At 50.1% G+C, this 18,472-nt stretch overlaps 1 protein-coding gene across 1 annotated transcript in view; it reads left to right on the top strand.

Moving 5' to 3' along the window:
• Window positions 1–522: 522 nt before the first annotated feature.
• Window positions 523–18,472, top strand: part of LOC144729029 (indian hedgehog protein-like) — a 119,898-nt gene continuing 101,948 nt past the window's right edge. Inside the window, exon 1 of the mRNA XM_078608860.1 lies at window positions 523–849. Coding sequence (XP_078464986.1) covers window positions 523–849 — 327 coding nt within the window. The remainder of the gene's footprint in view (window positions 850–18,472) is intronic.

Below are 18,472 nucleotides of genomic sequence, written 5' to 3'. Positions count from 1 at the left end.
CATCACCGTCTGTCTGCATCACCGTCTGCCTGCACCACCATCTGCGTCACGACCAGGACCCCCTCATCGTGTTCCGCCGAGACTCCGCCAAGAGCCCCTCCAGCCGGTGCTCTTCGGCCCGTCCACCAGGGACCCCCCCACGCCTCCGCCGGGCGGAGCTCGCCCACTCCGCGTCCCACTCAGAGACTCTCCAAGCGCGGCCCCCTCCCAAGAGGTCGACTTCCCGCAGGGAGCCTCACGCATCGTCCCTCCGCACCCCTATCATCTTCATCATCGTCGTCATCATCATCATCGTCGTCGTCGCTGGAGTGCAGTCGTCAATGGAGTGGCTTTAAGGAGGCGACGCCTCGAGGAGACAGTGGGGGGGGGGTGGTGCTGGTCCCATTCGCCAGAGGGACCTTGGGTCGCCTGCAAAACCCTCCATCTCTCCCGACCATCTCTCAACTGCACCCCCTCCACCCCCCCCCCCGCGCGCCTCCCCCTATCCCCCCCCCTGGACCCCCCCCCCCCGTCCACGCCGCGATGGGTCCGCCCCGCTCGGCTCGCCTCCTGTGGCTCTCGCTGGCGGCGGCTGCCGTCTGCGCGTCGCTCCTCCCGCGCGGCGCCGTCGCGTGCGGCCCGGGCCGCTCGCTCGGCGGCCGCCGCCGTCCGGCGCGTCGCCTCTCGCCGCTGTCGCTGCGCCAGTTCGTGCCGCGCGCGCCCGAGGGGGCGCGGGGCGCCAGCGGCGGCGGGGCGGGGCGCGTGGCGCGCGGCTCGGAGCGGTTCCGCGCCGAGCTGAGCCCCAACTACAACCCCGACGTGGAGTTCAAGGACGAGGAGGGCACCGGAGCCGACCGCCTCATGACGCAGGTGAGGAGGAGGAGGTGGAGGAAGTGGAGGAGGTGGATGGAGGAGGGTGGGCTGGGACCGGCACGCGCACCGTTCGGCGGTGATGCACAACTCGCTGCTCACCCCACTACTCACCACGACACTCACCCTGGCTACAAACCCCACTACTCACCCTGGCTACTCATCTCGCCACTCACCCCGTTACTCACCAACATCGTCAACTCGCGACTCACCACGATACTCACGATGGCAAATCACTTTGGCAACTCACCTCGCTACTCACCAACCACAACATGCCAATACACATCCCGCTACTCTCACTCAAACACTCTCACCCAGAACCTCACCCAAACACTGACGCAGACTATCACCCACACACTCACCAATACGCTCACCCAGACTCTCACCCAGACACTAACCCCGACTCTCACCATGACCCACACCCATACGGCCATATTCTCATCCAGACCCTCTCACCCAGACTCTGACCCTTACTGTCTCACCCAGGATCTCACCAAAACTCTCACCCAGAATTTCACCCAGACCCTCTCCCAGACCCTCACCTAGACACTCACCCAGATCCTCACCCAGAATTTCACCCAGATGCTCACCAATACGCTCACCCAGACTCTCATCCAGATGCTCACCTAGACGCTCACCCAGAATCTCACCCCGACTCTCACGAGGACTCTCACCCAAACTTTCACCCAGACTATTACCCAGAGTGTCACCCAGACACTCACCCCGACCCTCTCACCCAGACACTCACCCAGACACTCACCCAGACACTCACCCACACACTCACCCAGACACTCACCCAGACTCCCTGACCCAGATTCTCACTCAGACTCTCACCCAGACACCCACCCAGACTTTCACCCCGACTCTGATCTCCGATTAGCACGAGGACTCTCACCCATAATCTCACCCAGACGTTCAGTCAATTCTTGTCATCTTCATTGATCACATACCCATGCCTACATGAGCTACATGGCAGTGAGATAATTTGTTCCCGTCTTGCTCTCTCTCAGCTTGTGTAAATTGGCAACAACAATGTTAACAGCAGCAACAATATTAAAAAAATATATTAAAACAACTATTTAAAGTATTCAAGACTAAGTAAAATCGCTGTGCTTAGCAAAACAAATTATTGTTTGGTTAATGTCTAGTGCAGTCAGTGGAGGGGGGTGGTTGAGGTGAATGAGGATAGGGTTGGAGGGGCTTGGAAATATATTGCATAGGGCTCTGCACAGCTCAGCATCCGCATGGCCTGGAGATCGAGGCTGTCCTTGAGGCAGTTGATGGAAGCCGCAAGCTGATGTAGCTGCGCTTCCTCTTGGATTGTTTCGTGATGAATAGGCCATGGCCCGGGTGGCAGGAATCGGCGATGATCTTTTGGGCCTTCGCGATGCACCTCTTAGTGTATAGGTCTCTCAGGGTGGGGAGCACGCCGCCTGTGATCCGCTGGATAGACCACATCACCCTCTGAAGCCTCTGCAGGTCCCGTTCAGTGCAGTTACCGTACCGGGTGGTGATGCAGCCAATCAAAGTACTCTCAATGGTGCACCTGTAAAAGTTCCTGAAAACAGGTGCGGGCATGCCAAAGTTCATCAGCCTGCTGAGGTTATGAAGGCGCTGCTGGGACTTCTTCACCAGTGTATCCACGTGCCAGAACCATTTCAGGTCCTCTGAGATGTGAACTCCAGGGAACCTGAAGCTGTTGACCCGCGCCACTGAGACCCCATTGATGGTTAGTGGCATGTGCTTACCCCTCTTGCTGAAGTCCAGAATCAGCTCCTTAGTTTTTGCCGACATTTATCTCAAGGTTTTTCTCCTTGACACCACCTCGAGAGTGTCCTCACTTCATCCACATAAGCCATGGTGTCGTTGTTGTTGATCAGACCCACCACTGTCGTGTCATCGGCGACCGTGATGATAGCGTTGGAGCTGTACCTGGTTGCACAGTCGGTAGTGTATATGGAGTAGAGGAGGGGGCTAAGCACACATCCTTGGGAGGCACCTAAGTTGATGGTCAGGTAAGATGAGATGTCATTGCTCACCTTGACCACCTGCGGTCTTCCCGTTAGAAAGTCCAGCACCCAACTTCAGAGGGTAGCGTTCACACCCAAGGCCTCCAGTTTGGAGGTTAGGATGGAGGGCACTATGGTATTGAATGCTGATCTGTAATCGATAAACAGCATTCTCACATAGTTACCCTCCTTCACCTCCATGTGGGACAGTACCTAATGCAATGTAATAGGAATAACGTCGCCCGTGGACCTGTTAGAGCAATACGCAAACTGCAGGAGATCCAGTGTATCTGGTAGGATGGAGCAGATGTGTTTCCTGATTGCCCACTCGAAGCACTTCATGATGATGGGGTAAGCACTACGCATCTGTAGTTATTGAGGCACGTAATTCTGGCCTTTTATGGGACCCGAATAATAGCAGACGTCTTGAGGCATGTTGGAACGACAGCCTGGGCTAGGGAAAGCTTGAAGTGTCTGTTAACACAGGGGCCAGCTGCGGTGCGCGTGCCCTGAAGACACGCCCCGGTATCCCGTCTGGGCCGGTGTCAACCTGCCGGAGGATCTTTGTCACCTCGCCTCTGTTGAGCCAAAGGACGCCTGCAGTAGAGCTGTGGTCGGTGCTGTGGGGGTAGATGGAGATTGGGGGACGAAGGGGGAGGCGGGGGGACTGTGGAGCTGGAGGTGCAGGGATAGCTGTGTGTGCCTCGGACCGTCTGTAGAAGGTGTTGCACTGGTCGGGGAGGGAGGCGTTGTTGATCGCCTCGCAGCTTATTGTGATTTGTGGCTTGTGATTGACTGTTATCTGTGTCACAGGCTCCTAGAGTTGGAGTCACGGTAGAGGGCCTCCAACTTGTCCCTGTATTGTCTCTTGCCCGCCTTGGTCCCCCTGATTTCAGTGGGGTCTCTGGATTTGCATGCTTTGTGTCGGTCCTTCAGTGCTGCTTTGACTGCCGCTTGTTTAACCCAGGGGTTGTCATTTTGGTAAGAACGTCATCTTGGTTGGCACAGGAATGTCCATGCAGAACTTGATATGACCTAGCACTGTCGAAGCAAATTCCTCCACTCTGTTGTAGACCGCATCTCTAGACATATCCCAGTCTGTATCCTCCAGGCCAACCGTGAGTCTGGCCTCTACTTCTTCTGAGCAGCATTGGACTACTCTTGTAGTGGGAGGAGCCTGTCTCTTTAAGAGAGGGCTGTAATTTGACAGCGGCAAGATCACCTTGTGGTCGGACTTCCCGAGCGGTGGGCAGGGGAACGCCTCGTAGGCGTCTTTCAGCATTGCATAACAGTGACCCAAGATGGCGTCTCCACTGGAGGTGCATTTCACATGTTGGTAAAACTTTGGGAGTACACTCGCACGGTTCGCTCTGTTAAAGTCCCCAATCACAATCACAGCAGCGTCCGGAGGTTTGGTTTCTAGTGCAGAGAGAGATTGTTTTGTGTAACATGTCCATAGCCGGTGTGGTGTTGGACGTACACAGCGACAAAACAATCACGTGAAATTATCTCGGGAGGTAATGAGGTCGGAATGATAGGATCACAAACTCTACATCTGGTGAACACAAAGATGCTTTGATGGAGACATTACTCACGTTACACCATTATGAGTTGATCATCACACACAATCCGCTACCTTTTGTTTTCCCACTGTCCAAAGTCCGATCGTGGTGAAAAGGAGAGAAGCCTGTTACCCCGATGGCTGCGTCCGGGATGTTTCCATAAAGCCAGCTTTCCGTGAAACACAGAACATTGCAGTCTCGTGTCTCCCGTTGGAATTCGATCCTGTCCCGCACATCATCCACCTTGTTAAACAGGGACTGTGCATTACACAAGAATATGCTCGGCATTGAAGTATGGTGAGATAATTTTCTATTCCTCATCTGAACGCTGGCTCTTCTTCCGCGTTTCGTCTTATGTTGTTGTCTGGTCAAAAAAGGGTCGTCTCTGGGCAGGCTGCCTTGGGAAAGCAAGCTCTTCTCTCAGATGTCCAATAATATTTGTCTATTATAGGTAATCATCGCGAGTTTGGTACACATTTTGGTAACGACGTTAATTAAAGCAAACAACAACAATAGATTACATGAAACGCTAAAATCTAACTGTAGTGAGAGAGCAAGTCGGGAGGCATGCTGCTGCTTTGAGCGCTAACCACCAAATCCACCAAACCCCGACTCCCAAGAGGACCCTCACCCAGACCATCTGACTTAGACACTCACAGCAAGACTCTCACCCAGACTCTCATCCAGAGTCTCACCCAATTAACTCTCACGAGGACTCTTATTCAGACTCTCTCACCCAAACTCTGACCCAACAACCCTCACTCAGACCCTCACCCAGACACTCTCATCCAGACGTTCACATCGACTCTCACCCATAAACTCACCAGACTCTCACTCAGACACTCATACAGACTCTCACCCAGACACTCTCTCCCATACACTCAACCAGACACTCACCCAGACTCTCACCCAGACACTCACCCAGACACTCACCCAGACACTCACCAGACTCTCACTCAGACACTCATACAGACTCTCACCCAGACACTCTCTCGCATACACTCAACCAGACACTCACCCAGACTCTCACCCAGACACTCACCCAGACACTCACCCACATTCTCTCAAAAGATTCTCACCAATATGCTCACCAAGACCCTCACCCAGACTCTAACCCAGAATCTCACCCAGACGATCACCTAAACACTCACCCAGAAACTCAGACTTTCACCCGGACTCTCACCCAAAAATCTCTCACCCAGACCCTCACCAAGATTCACACACATACTCACCCAGATGCTCACTCAGATACTCTCCCAGATTCTCTCCCAGAATCTGACCCAGACAATCACCCAGACTCTTACCATGACTCACACGAGGACCCTCACCCAGACACTCACCTAGACACTCACCAGCCCCTCATCCACATACTCACCCAGAGGCTCACCAATACTCTCACGAGGACTCTCATTCACACTCTCTCACCCAGACTCTCACCCAGACTCTCACCCAGACACTCACCCAGACGCTCTCACCCAGACTCTAACCTAACAATTTCCACCAAAACTCTTACCAAGACTCTCTAATTCAGACTTTCACGCACTCTCACCCAAACTTTCATCTAAACTCTCACCCAGACTTTCACTCAGACCCTCTCGCCCATACTTTCACCCAACAACTCTCACCCAGACGCTCACCCAGACTGGACGTTCTAACGGGAAGACTGCAAGCGGTCAAGATGAGCAATGACATCTCATCTTACCTGACCATCAACTTAGGTGCCTCGCAAGGATGTGTGCTTAGCCCCCTCCTGTACATCTACATTTACACTACCGACTGTGCAAACAGGTACAGCTCCAACGCTATCATCAAGTTCGCTAACGACACGACAGTGGTGGGTCTGATCACCAACAACGACACCACGGCTTACGTGGATGAGGTGATGGCACTCTCGAGGTGGTGTCAAGGTAACGACCTTGAGATCAATGTCGGAAAAAAACTAAGGAGTTGATTCCGGACTTAAAGAAGTGGGGTAACCACATGCCATCAACGGGGCATCAGTGGAGAGGGTCAACAGCTTCAGGTTCCTTGGAGTTCACATCTCAGCGGACCTGAAATGGTCCCGGCACGTGGATACACTGGTGAAGAAGTCCCAGCAGTGCCTTTATAACCTCAGAAGGTTGAGCAAATGTGGCATGCCCGCACCTGTTCTCAGGAACTTTTACACATGCACCATTGAGAGTACCTTGACTGGCTGCATCACCACCCGGTACGGTAACTGCACTGAACGGGACCTGCGGAGGCTTCAGACGCTGATGCCGTCCGCCCAGCGGATCACAGGCAGCGTGCTGCCCACCCTGAGAGACCTATACACCAAGAGGTGCATCGCGATGGCCCAAAAGATCATCGGCGATTCCAGCCACCGGGGCCATGGCCTTTTCATCAGAAAACAATCCAAGAGGAAGCGAAGCTACATCAACTTGCGGCTTCCACCAACTGCCTCAGGGACAGCCTCGATCTCCAGGCCATGCGGATGCTGAGCTGAGGACAGCCCCATGAAATATCTGCCCAAACCCCACCAACCCTGAATTTGCCCCCCTATCCCCATTTACACCCCCCTCCCCACCGAATGCATTATACATTAACCAAACAAGAACATTTTGCATTACAAGCTCACCTGCATGGGGACCGTATTTCTGCTTTGCACATGTCACTTTTATCACCTGCACAGCGATTTTACTTAGTTTTTAATACTTTTAAAATATTTTAAAATATTGTTGCTGCTGTTTACATTTTTGTTGCCAATTTGCACGAGTTGAGAGAGAGCGATGCGGGAACAAATAATCTCACTGCCATGTAACTCATGCATGCATGGGTATGTGATCAATAAATCTGACTTGACTTGACTGAAAGTCTGGGTGAGATTCTGGATGAGAGTCCTCGTGCGAGTCGGAGTGAGAGTCGGATTGAGAGTCTGGTTAGCATCTGGATCAGAGAGTCTAGGTGAAATAGTCTGGGTGAGTGTCTGGGTGACCAAGTTTGGGTGAAAGGGTATGGGTGAGAGTCTGGGTCAGTGTCTGGGTGAAATTCTGGTTGACAGAGAGTGACAGAGAGTGGGGATTCTGTGTGAGTGTCTGGGTGAGAGTCTGGTTGAGGGTCTTGGTGAGATCTGGGTGAGAATTTAGGTTAGAGAGTCTGTGTGTATGTCTGGGTGAGAGTTTGGGTGAGTGTCTGGGTGAGTGTTGAGTGAGGGTCAGGGTGAGAGTCTGGGTGAGAGTTCAGGTTAGAGTGGGTGTAATTATGGGTGAGGATCTGGTGAGTATCATGTTGACAGCATGGGCGAGAGTCTGGTTTGGAGTCTGGGTAAGATTCTGGGTGACAGAGTGTGGGTTAGTGTCTGGGTGAAAGTTTAGGTGAGAGGGTCTGGGTGAGAGTCGTGGCGAGAGGGTATGGCTGAGAGAGTCTGGGTGAGAGTCTGGGTTAGTGTATGGGTCAGTGTCTGAGTGAGATTCCGGGTGACAGAGTGTGGATTAGGTCTGGGTGAAAATTTAGTTAAGAGAGTCTGGGTGAGAGTCTGGTTGAGAGTAAGGGTGAGTTCCTGGGTGGAGTCTGACTCTCACCCAGACACTCACCGAGACTTTCACCCAAACACTAACCTAAACTCTCACCCAGATGCTCATCCGGAAATTGACCCACACTTTCACCCAGATTCTCACCTAGACCCTCAACCAGACCCTCTCCCAGACACTCTAACTCAAACCCTCACCCAGACTCTCACACACAATCACACCCAAACATTAATCCAGACTCTCACCAAGATTCTTCAGAGGACACTCTCCCAGACGCTCACCCACACATTCACCCAGCCTTTCACCCAGCATCTCACCCAGACACTCACCCAAACTTTCACCCAGATACGAACCCATACTCTCATCCAGACTCTCACCCAGACACTCACCCAACTCTCACCCAGACATACAGACAAAGACCCAGATGATCTAACCTAAACTTTCACCAGATCTCACCCAGACTCTCACCCAGACACTCACCCACATTCACACCCAAATATTAATCCAGACTCTCAACAAGATTCTCCCAAGAACCCTCACCTAGACCTTCACATATCAGTGTGCTCGTCAAACCTCATCGTTTATCAGTGCGGCAATGAATCTTTGCCATGTGTCTGTGCATTGGTGTAACCTCGTCGCCTATCAGAGTGGTGGTGAAACCTCGTCACATATCAGTGGGGCTTTGAAATCTCATCGCGTATTAGTGCGACGGTGAAACCTCATCGCTTTTAAGTGAGGTGGTGAAAGCTCCTCGATTATCGGTGTGGTGTTGAAATCTCGTCGCGTTTCAGTGCAGCGGTGAAATCTCATAGCATATTAGTGGTTCAAAGAAACATCAACGCGTATCAGTGTGGCAGTGAATCATCATCACATTGCAATGCTGTGGCGAAACCTCGTCTCGTATCAGTGTGGAGGTGAAACCTCTTCGTGTATAAGTGTGGTGGTGAAACCTTGTCGCGTATCAGTGGGGAAGTGAAACGTCGTCATGTAACAGTGTGGTGGTCAAACCTCGTTGCATATCAGTGGGGCAGTGAAACCTAGTCACATACCAGTGGTTCGGTAAAACATCAGCGCTAATCAGTGCGGCATTGAAACCTCGTCGCGTTTCAGTGGGGCAGTGAAACGTCGTCACGTATAAATGTGGTGGTCAAACCTCGTCCTGTATCAGTTCAACGGTGAAATGTTGTTGTGTGTCACAGCAGCGGTTAAACTGCATTGCGTATCAGTGTGGCGGTGAAACCTCCTCACGTATCAGTGTGCTTTTGAAACCTCCTTGCGTATCAGTGCGATGGTGAAACCTTGTCACATATCAGTATGGTGGTGAAACCTCGTGGCTTATTAATGGACCGGTGAAACCGCGTCGTGTATCAGCGGGGTGCTGAAACCTCATTACGTATCAATGTGACAGTGAAACGTCGTCACGTATAAATCTGGTGGTCAAACCTCATCATGTATCAATGCGATGGTGAAACCTCCTCGCATATCAGTGTTGTTTAGAAACCTCGTCGCGAATCAGTGCGATGGTAAAACCTGGTCACATATCAATATGGTGGTGAAATCTCGTCACTTATCAATTGGGCAGTGAAACCTTATTGTGTATCAGTATAGTGGTGAAACCTTGTCATGTATCAAGTGTAGTGGTGAAACCTCGTGGCTTATCAATGGGCCGGTGAAATCGCGTCGTGTATCAGTAGGGTGCTGAAACCTCATTACGTATCAATGTGGCGATGAAACCTCGTCACATATCAGGGGGGCACTGAAACCTCGTCGTGTATCAGTGGGGCGGTGATACATCATCGCGTATTAATGTGGTGGTCAAACCTTATCTTGTATCAATGTTGTGGTCAAACCTCGTTGCATATCAGTGGGGCAGTGAAACCTAGTCACATACCAGTGGTTCGGTAAAACATCATCGCTAATCAGTGCGGCAGTGAAACCTCGTCGCGTTTCGGTGGGGCAGTGAAACGTCGTCACGTATAAATGTGGTGGTCAAATCTCATCGCGTATTAGTGTGCTTTTCAAACCTCCTTGCATATCGGTGCGATGGTGAAACCTTGTCACATATCAGTATGGTGGTGAAACCTCGTCACATGTCAATGGGGCGGTGAAACCTCGTTATTTATCAGTGCGGCAATGAATCTTTGTCATGTGTCTGTACAGTGGCGAAACCTCGTCACGGATCAATGTGGCAGTGAAACCTCCTTGCGAATCGGTGTGGTATTGAAACCTCATCGCATTTCAGTGCGGCTGTGAAACCTTGTCGCCTTTCAGCGAGGCGGTGAAAGCTCCTCGCTTATCAGTGCGTCGGTGAAACCTCATCAATTATAAGTGTGGCGGTGAAACCTCGTCGCGTGCATTAAACCTCATCACGAATCAGTGTGGTGGTTAAACCTCTTCACATATCAGTATGGTGGTGAAACCTCGTTGCTCATCAGTGGGGCGGTGAAACCTCGTCGGGTATCAGTAAAGTAGTGAAACGTCAACGCGTATCAGTGTGGTGCTGAAACCTCGTCGTGTATCAGTTCAACGGTGAAATGTTGTTGTGTGTCACAGCAGCGGTTAAACTGCATCGCGTATCAGTGTGGCGGTGAAACATCCTCACGTATTAGTGTGCTTTTGAAACCTCCTTGCGTAACGGTGCGATGGTGAAACCTTGTCACATATCAGTATGGTGGTGAAACCTCGTCGCTTATCAATGGGCCGGTGAAACCGCGTCGTGTATCAGCGGGGTGATTAAACCTCGTCACGTATCAATGTGGTGGTCAAACCTCATCATGTATCAGTGAGGCGGTGAAACCTCATCGCGAATCAGTACGACGGTGAAACCTTGTCACCTTATTGTGTATCAGTATAGTGGTGAAACCTTGTCATGTATCAATGTTTTGGTGGTGAAACCTTGTCACATATCAATATGGTGGTGAAACCTCGTCGCTTATCAATGGGGCAGTGATACCTTGTTGTGTATCTGTGCGGAAATTAATTTTTGTCATGTGTCTGTGCAATGGTGAAACCTCGACACTGCCCCTTATAAGAGGGGAAGTGAAACCTCGTCGCGTGTCAGTATCGCCATTAAACCTCATCACGAATCAGTGTGGTGGTGAAACCTGGTCAGGTATCTGTGTAGGGTTGAAACCTCGTCACATATTAGTGTGTTCGTGAAAGCTCCTCGCGTATCATTGCGACAGTAAAACCTTGTCACATATCAGTATTGTGGTGAAATCTCATTGGGTATCATTGGGGTGGTGAAACGTTGTCGTGTTTCAGTGTGGCGGTGAAACCTCATTACTTTTCAGTGAGGCGGTGAAAGCTCCTCGAGTATCATTGCGACGGTGAAACCTCGTTGCTTATCGTCGTATATTAGTGGGATGGTGAAAGCTCATCGAATATGAGTGGGGCGCTGAAACCTCGTCGCATATCAATGGAGCAGTGAAACGTCATCGCATATCAATGTGGTGGTCAAACCTCGTTCTGTATCCGTACGGCAATTAATCTTTTTCATGTGTCTGTGCAGTGGTGAAACCTCGTCAAATATCAAGGTTGTGGTGAAATCTCGTCGCATATCAGTGTGGTTGTCAAACCTTGTCGTGTATCAGTTCGACGGTGAAACGTTGTTGTGTGTCAATGCAGCGGTTAAACTCCATCCCGTATCAGTCTGGCGGTGAAACCTCCTCACGTATCAGTGTGGTTTAAAAACCTCGTGTATCAGTGCGATGGTGAAACCTTGTCACATATCAATATGGTCGTGAAACCTCGTCGCTTATCAATGGGGTGGTGAAACCATGCCATGTATCAGTGTAGTGGTGAAACCTTGTCATGTATCAGTGCGATGGTGAAACCTTGTCACATATCAATATAGTGGTCAAACCTCGTCGCGTATCAGTGGGGCAGTGAAACCTTGTCGAAGATCAGTGGGGCAGTGAAACCTTGTCGAATATCAGTGGGGTGGTGAAACATCGTTGCATGTCAGTGGTTCGGTGAAACATCATCGCATATCAGTGGGGCACTGAAATCTCGTCAAGTGTCAATGTGGTGGTCAAACCTCGTCTTGTATCAGTGCGACGGTGAAACGTTGTTGTGTGCTACAGCAGCGGTTAAACTGCATCGCGTATCAGTGCGGCGGTGAAACCTCCTCACGTATGAGTGCGATGGTGAAACCTCGTTGCGTATCGGTGCGATGGTGAAACCGTGTCACGTATCAGTACGGTGGTGAAACCTTGTTGCTTATCAATGGTCCGATGAAACTGCATCGTGTATCAGTGTGGTGGGGAAACATCGTCACATTTCAATATGGTGGTCAAACCTCATCATGTATCAATGCGACGGTGAAACCTCCTTGCATATCAGTGTGGTGGTCAATGTGTACGGTGCTTTTTGTGGAATATTTTGCTGTCTTTTCCTGGTTTTCCTGTTTGCACATAGTCACTTTAAGATGTTTTCTTGTTCATGTTTTTGTTTCATGTTTTTTGTTTGTGGCTGTTTTTCCCGATTCAAGAGCCGAATGGCTCACAGGGCTACACCAAATAAATGAAACTGAAACTTGTCTCGTATCAGCGGGGCAGTGAAACCTTGTCACATATCAATATGGTGGTGAAATCTCGTCGCTTATCAATGGGGCAGTGAAACCTTGTTGTGTATCAGTGTGGCGGTGAAACGTCGTCACATATCAGTGTGGTGGTCAAACCTCGTCACTTATAGGTGGGGCGGTGAAACCTCGTTGTGTGTCAGTATCGCCATTAAACCTCATCACGAATCAGTGTGGTGGTGAAACCTCGTCACATATCAATGTTGCTTTGATACCTCGTCGTTTATCCGTGTGGCAATGAATCTTCGTCATGTGTCTGTGCGTTGGTGAAACCTCCTCACATATCAGTATGGTGGTGAAACCTAGTCGCGTATCATTGGGGCGGTGACACCTCGTCGTGTATCAGTGGGGCACTGAAACGTCATCACGTATCAATGTGGTGGTCAAACCTCGTCGTGTATCAGTGCGACGGTGAAACGTTGTTGTGTGTCTCTGCAGCGGTTAAACTGCATCGCGTATCAGTGTGGCGGTGAAACCTCATCACGTATCAGTGTGGCGGTGACACCTTGTCACATATCAATATGGTGGTGAAATCTCGTCGCTTATCAATGGGGCAGTGAAACCTTGTCGCGTGTTAGTAGTGGCATTAAACCTCATCACAAATCAGTATGCTGGTGAAACCTCGTCATTTATCAAATGAGCAGTGAAACCTTGTTGTGTATCAGTATAGTGGTGAAACCTTGTCATGTATCAGTGTAGTGGTGAAACCTTGTCATGTATCAGTGTAGTGGTGAAACCTTGTCATGTATCAGTGTAGTGGTGAAACCTCGTCACTTATAGGTGTGGTGGTGAAACATCATCACGTATCAGTGGGGCGGTGAAACATCATCACGTATCAGTGGGGTGGTGAAAACTTGTCGCAAATCAGTGCGACGGTGAAACGTTGTTGTGTGTCACTGCAGCGGTTAAACTGCATTGCGTATCAGCGTGGTTGAGAAACCTCCTCGCGTATCAGTGTGGTGGGGAAACGTCGTCACATTTCAATGTGGTGGTCAAACCTCATCATGTATCAATGCGACGGCGAAACCGTGTCACGTATCAGTGTGGTGGTGAAACCTCGTCATGCATCAATGTGACGGTGAAACGTTGTTGTGTGTCAATGCAGCGGTTAAACTCCATCGCGTATCAGTCTGGCGGTGAAACCTCCTCACGTATCAGTTTGGTCGTGAAACCTCGTCACGGATCAATGTGGCGGTGAAACATCTTGCCAATCAGTGTGGTGGTAGAAACCACATCGCGTTTCAGTGAGGCGGTGAAACCTTGTTGCGTTTCAGTGAGGCGGTGAAAGCTCCTCGCGCATCAGTGGGGCGGTGAAACATCGTTGTGTATCAGTGGGGCACTGAAACCTCGTCGTTCATAATTTTGGCAGTAAATCTTTTTCATATGTGTGTACAGTGATGAAACCTCGTCATGTATCAGTGTGTTGGTGAAATCTCGTCACTTATATAGTGAGGGAAAAAAGTATTTGATCCCCTGCTGATTTTGTACGTTTGCCCACTGACAAAAAAATGATCAGTCTATAATTTTAATGGTAATTTTATTTGAATAGTGAGAGACAGAATAACAACAACAAAAAATCCAGAAAAACGCTTGTCAATAATGTTATAAATTGATTGGCATTTTAATAAGGGAAATAAGTATTTGACCCCTCTGCAAAACATGACTTAGTACTTGGTGGCAAAACCCTTGTTGGCAATCACAGAGGTCAGACGTTTCTTGTAGTTGGCCACCAGGTTTGCACACATCTCAGGAGGGATTTTGTCCCACTCCTCTTTGCAGATCTTCTCCAAGTCATTAAGGTTTCGAGGCTGACATTTGGCAACTCGAACCTTCAGCTCCCTCCACAGATTTTCTATGGGATTAAGGTCTGGAGACTGGCTAGGCCACTCCAGGACCTTAATGTGCTTCTTCTTGAGCCACTCCTTTGTTGCCTTGGCCGTGTGTTTTGGGTCATTGTCATGCTGGAATACCCATCCACGACCCATTTTCAATGCCCTGGCTGAGGGAAGGAGGTTCTCACCCAAGATTTGACGGTATATGGCCCCGTCCATCGTCCCTTTGATGTGGTGAAGTTGTCCTGTCCCCTTAGCAGAAAAACACTCCCAAAGCATAATGTTTCCACCTCCATGTTTGACGGTTGGGATTGTGTTCTTGGGGTCATAGGCAGCATTCCTCCTCCTCCAAACACGGCGAGTTGAGTTGATGCCAAAGAGCTCCATTTTGGTCTCATCTGACCAGAACACTTTCACCCAGTTGTCCTCTGAATCATTCAGATGTTCATTGGCAAACTTGAGACGGGACATGTATATGTGCTTTCTTGAGCAGGATTTCAAACCTTCACGGCGTAGTGTGTTACCAACTGTTTTCTTGGTGACTATGGTCTTAGCTGCCTTGAGATCATTGACAAGATCCCCCCGTGTAGTTCTGGGCTGATTCCTCACCGTTCTCATGATCATTGCAACTCCACGAGGTGAGATCTTGCATGGAGCCCCAGGCCGAGGGAGATTGACAGTTCTTTGTATTTCTTCCATTTGCGAATAATCGCACCAACTATTGTCATCTTCTCACCAAGCTGCTTGGCGATTGCCTTGTAGCCCATTGTAGCCTTGTGGAGGTCTACAATCTTGTCCCTGACATCCTTGGAGAGCTCTTTGGTCTTGGCCATGGTGGAGAGTTTGGAATCTGATTGATTGATTGCTTCTGTGAACAGGTGTCTTTTATACAGGTAACAAGCTGAGATTAGGAGCACTCCCTTTAAGAGTGTGCTCCTAATCTCAGCTCGTTACCTGTATAAAAGACACCTGGGAGCCAGAAATCTTTCTGATTGAGAGGGGGTCAAATACTTATTTCCCTCATTAAAATGCAAATAAATGTATAACATTTTTGACATGCGTTTTTCTGTCTCTCACTGTTCAAATAAACCTACCATTAAAATTATAGACTGATAATTTCTTTGTCAGTGTGCAAACGTACAAAATCAGCAGGGGATCAAATACTTTTTTCCCTCACTGTAGGTGTGGTGGTGAAACCTCGTCGCGTGTCAGTAGTGGCATTAAACCTCATCACTTATCGGTGTGGTGGTGAAACCTGGTCAGGTATCTGTGTGGGGTTTAAACCTCCTCGCATATTAGTGTGTTGGTGAAATCTTCTCACGTATCAGTGCAACGGTAAAACCTTGTCACAAATCAGTACGGTGGTGACACCTAGTTGCTTATCTGTGGGACAGTGAAACCTCCTCACGTATCAGTGCGATGGTGAAACCTCGTTGCTATTCAATGGTCTGGTGAAACTGCGTCGTGTATCAGTGGGGTGCTGAAACCTCATCACGTATCAATGTGGTGGTCAAACCTCATCATGTATCAATGCGATGGTGAAACCTCGCATATCCGTGGGGCAGTGAAACCTCGTCAAGTATCAATGTGGTGGTCAAACCTTGTCGTGTATCAGTGTGATGGTGAAACGTTGTTGTGTGTCACAGCAGCGGTGAAACCGCGTCGTGTATCAGTGTGGTGGTGAAACGTTGTTGTGTGTCACAGCAGCGGTGAAACCGCGTCGTGTATCAGTGTGGTGGTGAAACGTTGTTGTGTGTCACAGCAGCGGTGAAACCGCGTCGTGTATCAGTGTGGTGGTGAAACGTAGTTGCGTATCATTGGGGCAGTGAAACCTTGTCTAAGATCAGTGGGGCGGTGAGACATCGTTGTGTATCAGTGGGGCGGTGAGACATCGTTGTGTATCAGTGGGGCGGTGAAACGTCGTCACGTATCAGTGTGGTAGTCAAACCTCGTGCATATCAGTGCAATGGTGAAACCGCGTCGCGCATCAGTGGGGCAGTGAAACGTCAAGTATCAATGTGATGGTGAAACGTTGTCTGTCACAGAAGCGGTTAAACTGCATCTTGTATCAGTGTGGCAGTGAAACCTCCTCACATATCAGTATGGTGGTGAAACCTCGTCGCTTATCAATGGTCCGGTGAAACCGCGTCGTGTATCAGTGTGGTGGGGAAACGTCGTCACGTTTCAATGTGGTGGTCAAATCTCGTAAAAAATATCAATGTTGTGGTGAAACCTCGTCGCATATCAGTGGGGCGGTGAAACCTCGTGAGTGTATCAGTGCGACGGTGAAACGTTGTTGTGTGTCAATGCAGCGGCTAAACTGCATCGCGTATCAATGTGGCGGTGAAACCTCATCGTGTGTCAGTGCGGCAATGAATCTTTGTCATGTGCCTGTGCATTTGTGAATTCTCGTCGCGTATCAGTGTGGTGGTCAAACCTCGTCGCGAATCAGTGGGGCGGTGAAACATCGTTGTGTATCAGTGGGGCACTGAAACGTCGACAAGTATCAATGTGGTGGTCAAACCTTGTCGTGTATCAGTGTGATAGTGAAACGTTGTTGTGTGTCACAGCCGCGGTGAAACCTCGTCGCTTATCAGTATGGTGGTGACACCTCGTCGCTTATCAATGGGGCAGCGTAACCTTGTTGTGTATCTGTGCGGTGGTGAATCTTTGTCACGTGTCTGTGCGGTGGTGAAACCGTATCGTGTATTAGTGCGGCAATTATTTTTTGTCATGTGTCTGTGCATTGGTGAAACCTCGTCACATATCAGTGCGGTGGTGAAACCTCGTCACGTGTCAGTAGCGCCATTAAACCTCATCACGAATCAGTGTGGTGGTGAAACCTGGTCAGGCATCTGTGTGGGGTTAAAACCTCCTCGCATATTAGTGTGTTGGTGAAAGCTCCTCGCGTATCAGTGCAATGGTAAAACTTTGTCACAAATCAGTATGGTGGTGAAACCTCGTGGCTTATAAGTGGGGCGGTGAAACCGCGTCGTGTATCGGTGGGGTGCTGAAACCTCGTGACGTATAAGTGTGGTGGGGAAACGTCGTCAAGTATCAGTGTGGTGGTCAAACCTCATCGTGTATCAGTGCGGCAATGAATCTTTGTTGTGTGGATGCGCCGATGCCGGAACAGCGTGTAGGTAATTACAAGCCCATGGGCTGCACAAAAATCTAGCAGCCTCCTGCCATTGTTATTGAGCTGATCTGGCCCATGCCTTACAATCACTTTACACCAGGTGCCAGCATCATGACCAACTCGGGAATTGAAGTCACCCAACAAGATGACTCTATCCCGAGGGGCCACTTTAGCCAGCACCTGTGACAGGAGGTCATTAAAGGCATCTGACTCATCGGCCTTGCCTGTATCCCTCCACGGATGTTCGTCTTCGGTGGGGGCAGAAGCAACCACGACCACCACTCCTCGCCTCTAGTTTATGGGAAGGCGAGCCCACAGTAACCTGGGGCTTATAGCTTCCCACACCTCCCGCCACGCTCCCACGCCCTGTTGTTTGGCAGTCTCCTGCCCGAGAAGATAACTGTCCACCCTTCATGTTGGCAGGAGCCAGAGCTGGTCCACCGCACCTCCTGAATACCACAGAGATCCAGGTGGTACTGGTCCAGCTTCCGACAGAGGAGTGGCAGCCTCTCCTCCACAGTGAGCGTTCGAACATTCCACGTGGTTTTTTGCTGTTTCTGGAGGAGCCCCGAGGGTAACGATTCAGTCTCCTGGCTACGCCAAATGGGGTTTGGTCAGGAGACGTCATAGACGCCTGTCCCCCTGGGCCTCCGGCACAAGCTTATTAATTAAAAAAAATTATTCGTGGTTTGGGTGGTAATTAATTGAGGGTGGAGGGGTTACCAGCCCCTCGCACCCGTCCAGAGCCCCAATTTAGCCGCTGTGGTGGTTACAAACGCCGTGAGGGGAAAGGCCAATTTAAATTGGCCCTCCCCCCACGGCACTGCCCACCACAGCATTACCATCCAGCACCACGAGGAGATAGGGGGTTGTTTTTGCCAGACGGGCTTACACACATACATACATCCACTCACACACACACACCGACTTACAAACACACATCGACTCACACACACGAACCTACAAATACACAAAGAAATGGACTTACAA

Source organism: Lampetra planeri, chromosome 31 (assembly GCF_965212315.1).
Source record: "Lampetra planeri chromosome 31, kcLamPlan1.2.h2, whole genome shotgun sequence".
Lineage (NCBI taxonomy): Eukaryota > Metazoa > Chordata > Hyperoartia > Petromyzontiformes > Petromyzontidae > Lampetra > Lampetra planeri.
Note: the sequence above shows the minus strand (reverse complement) of the source record. Positions and strands in the feature narration are given on the sequence as shown.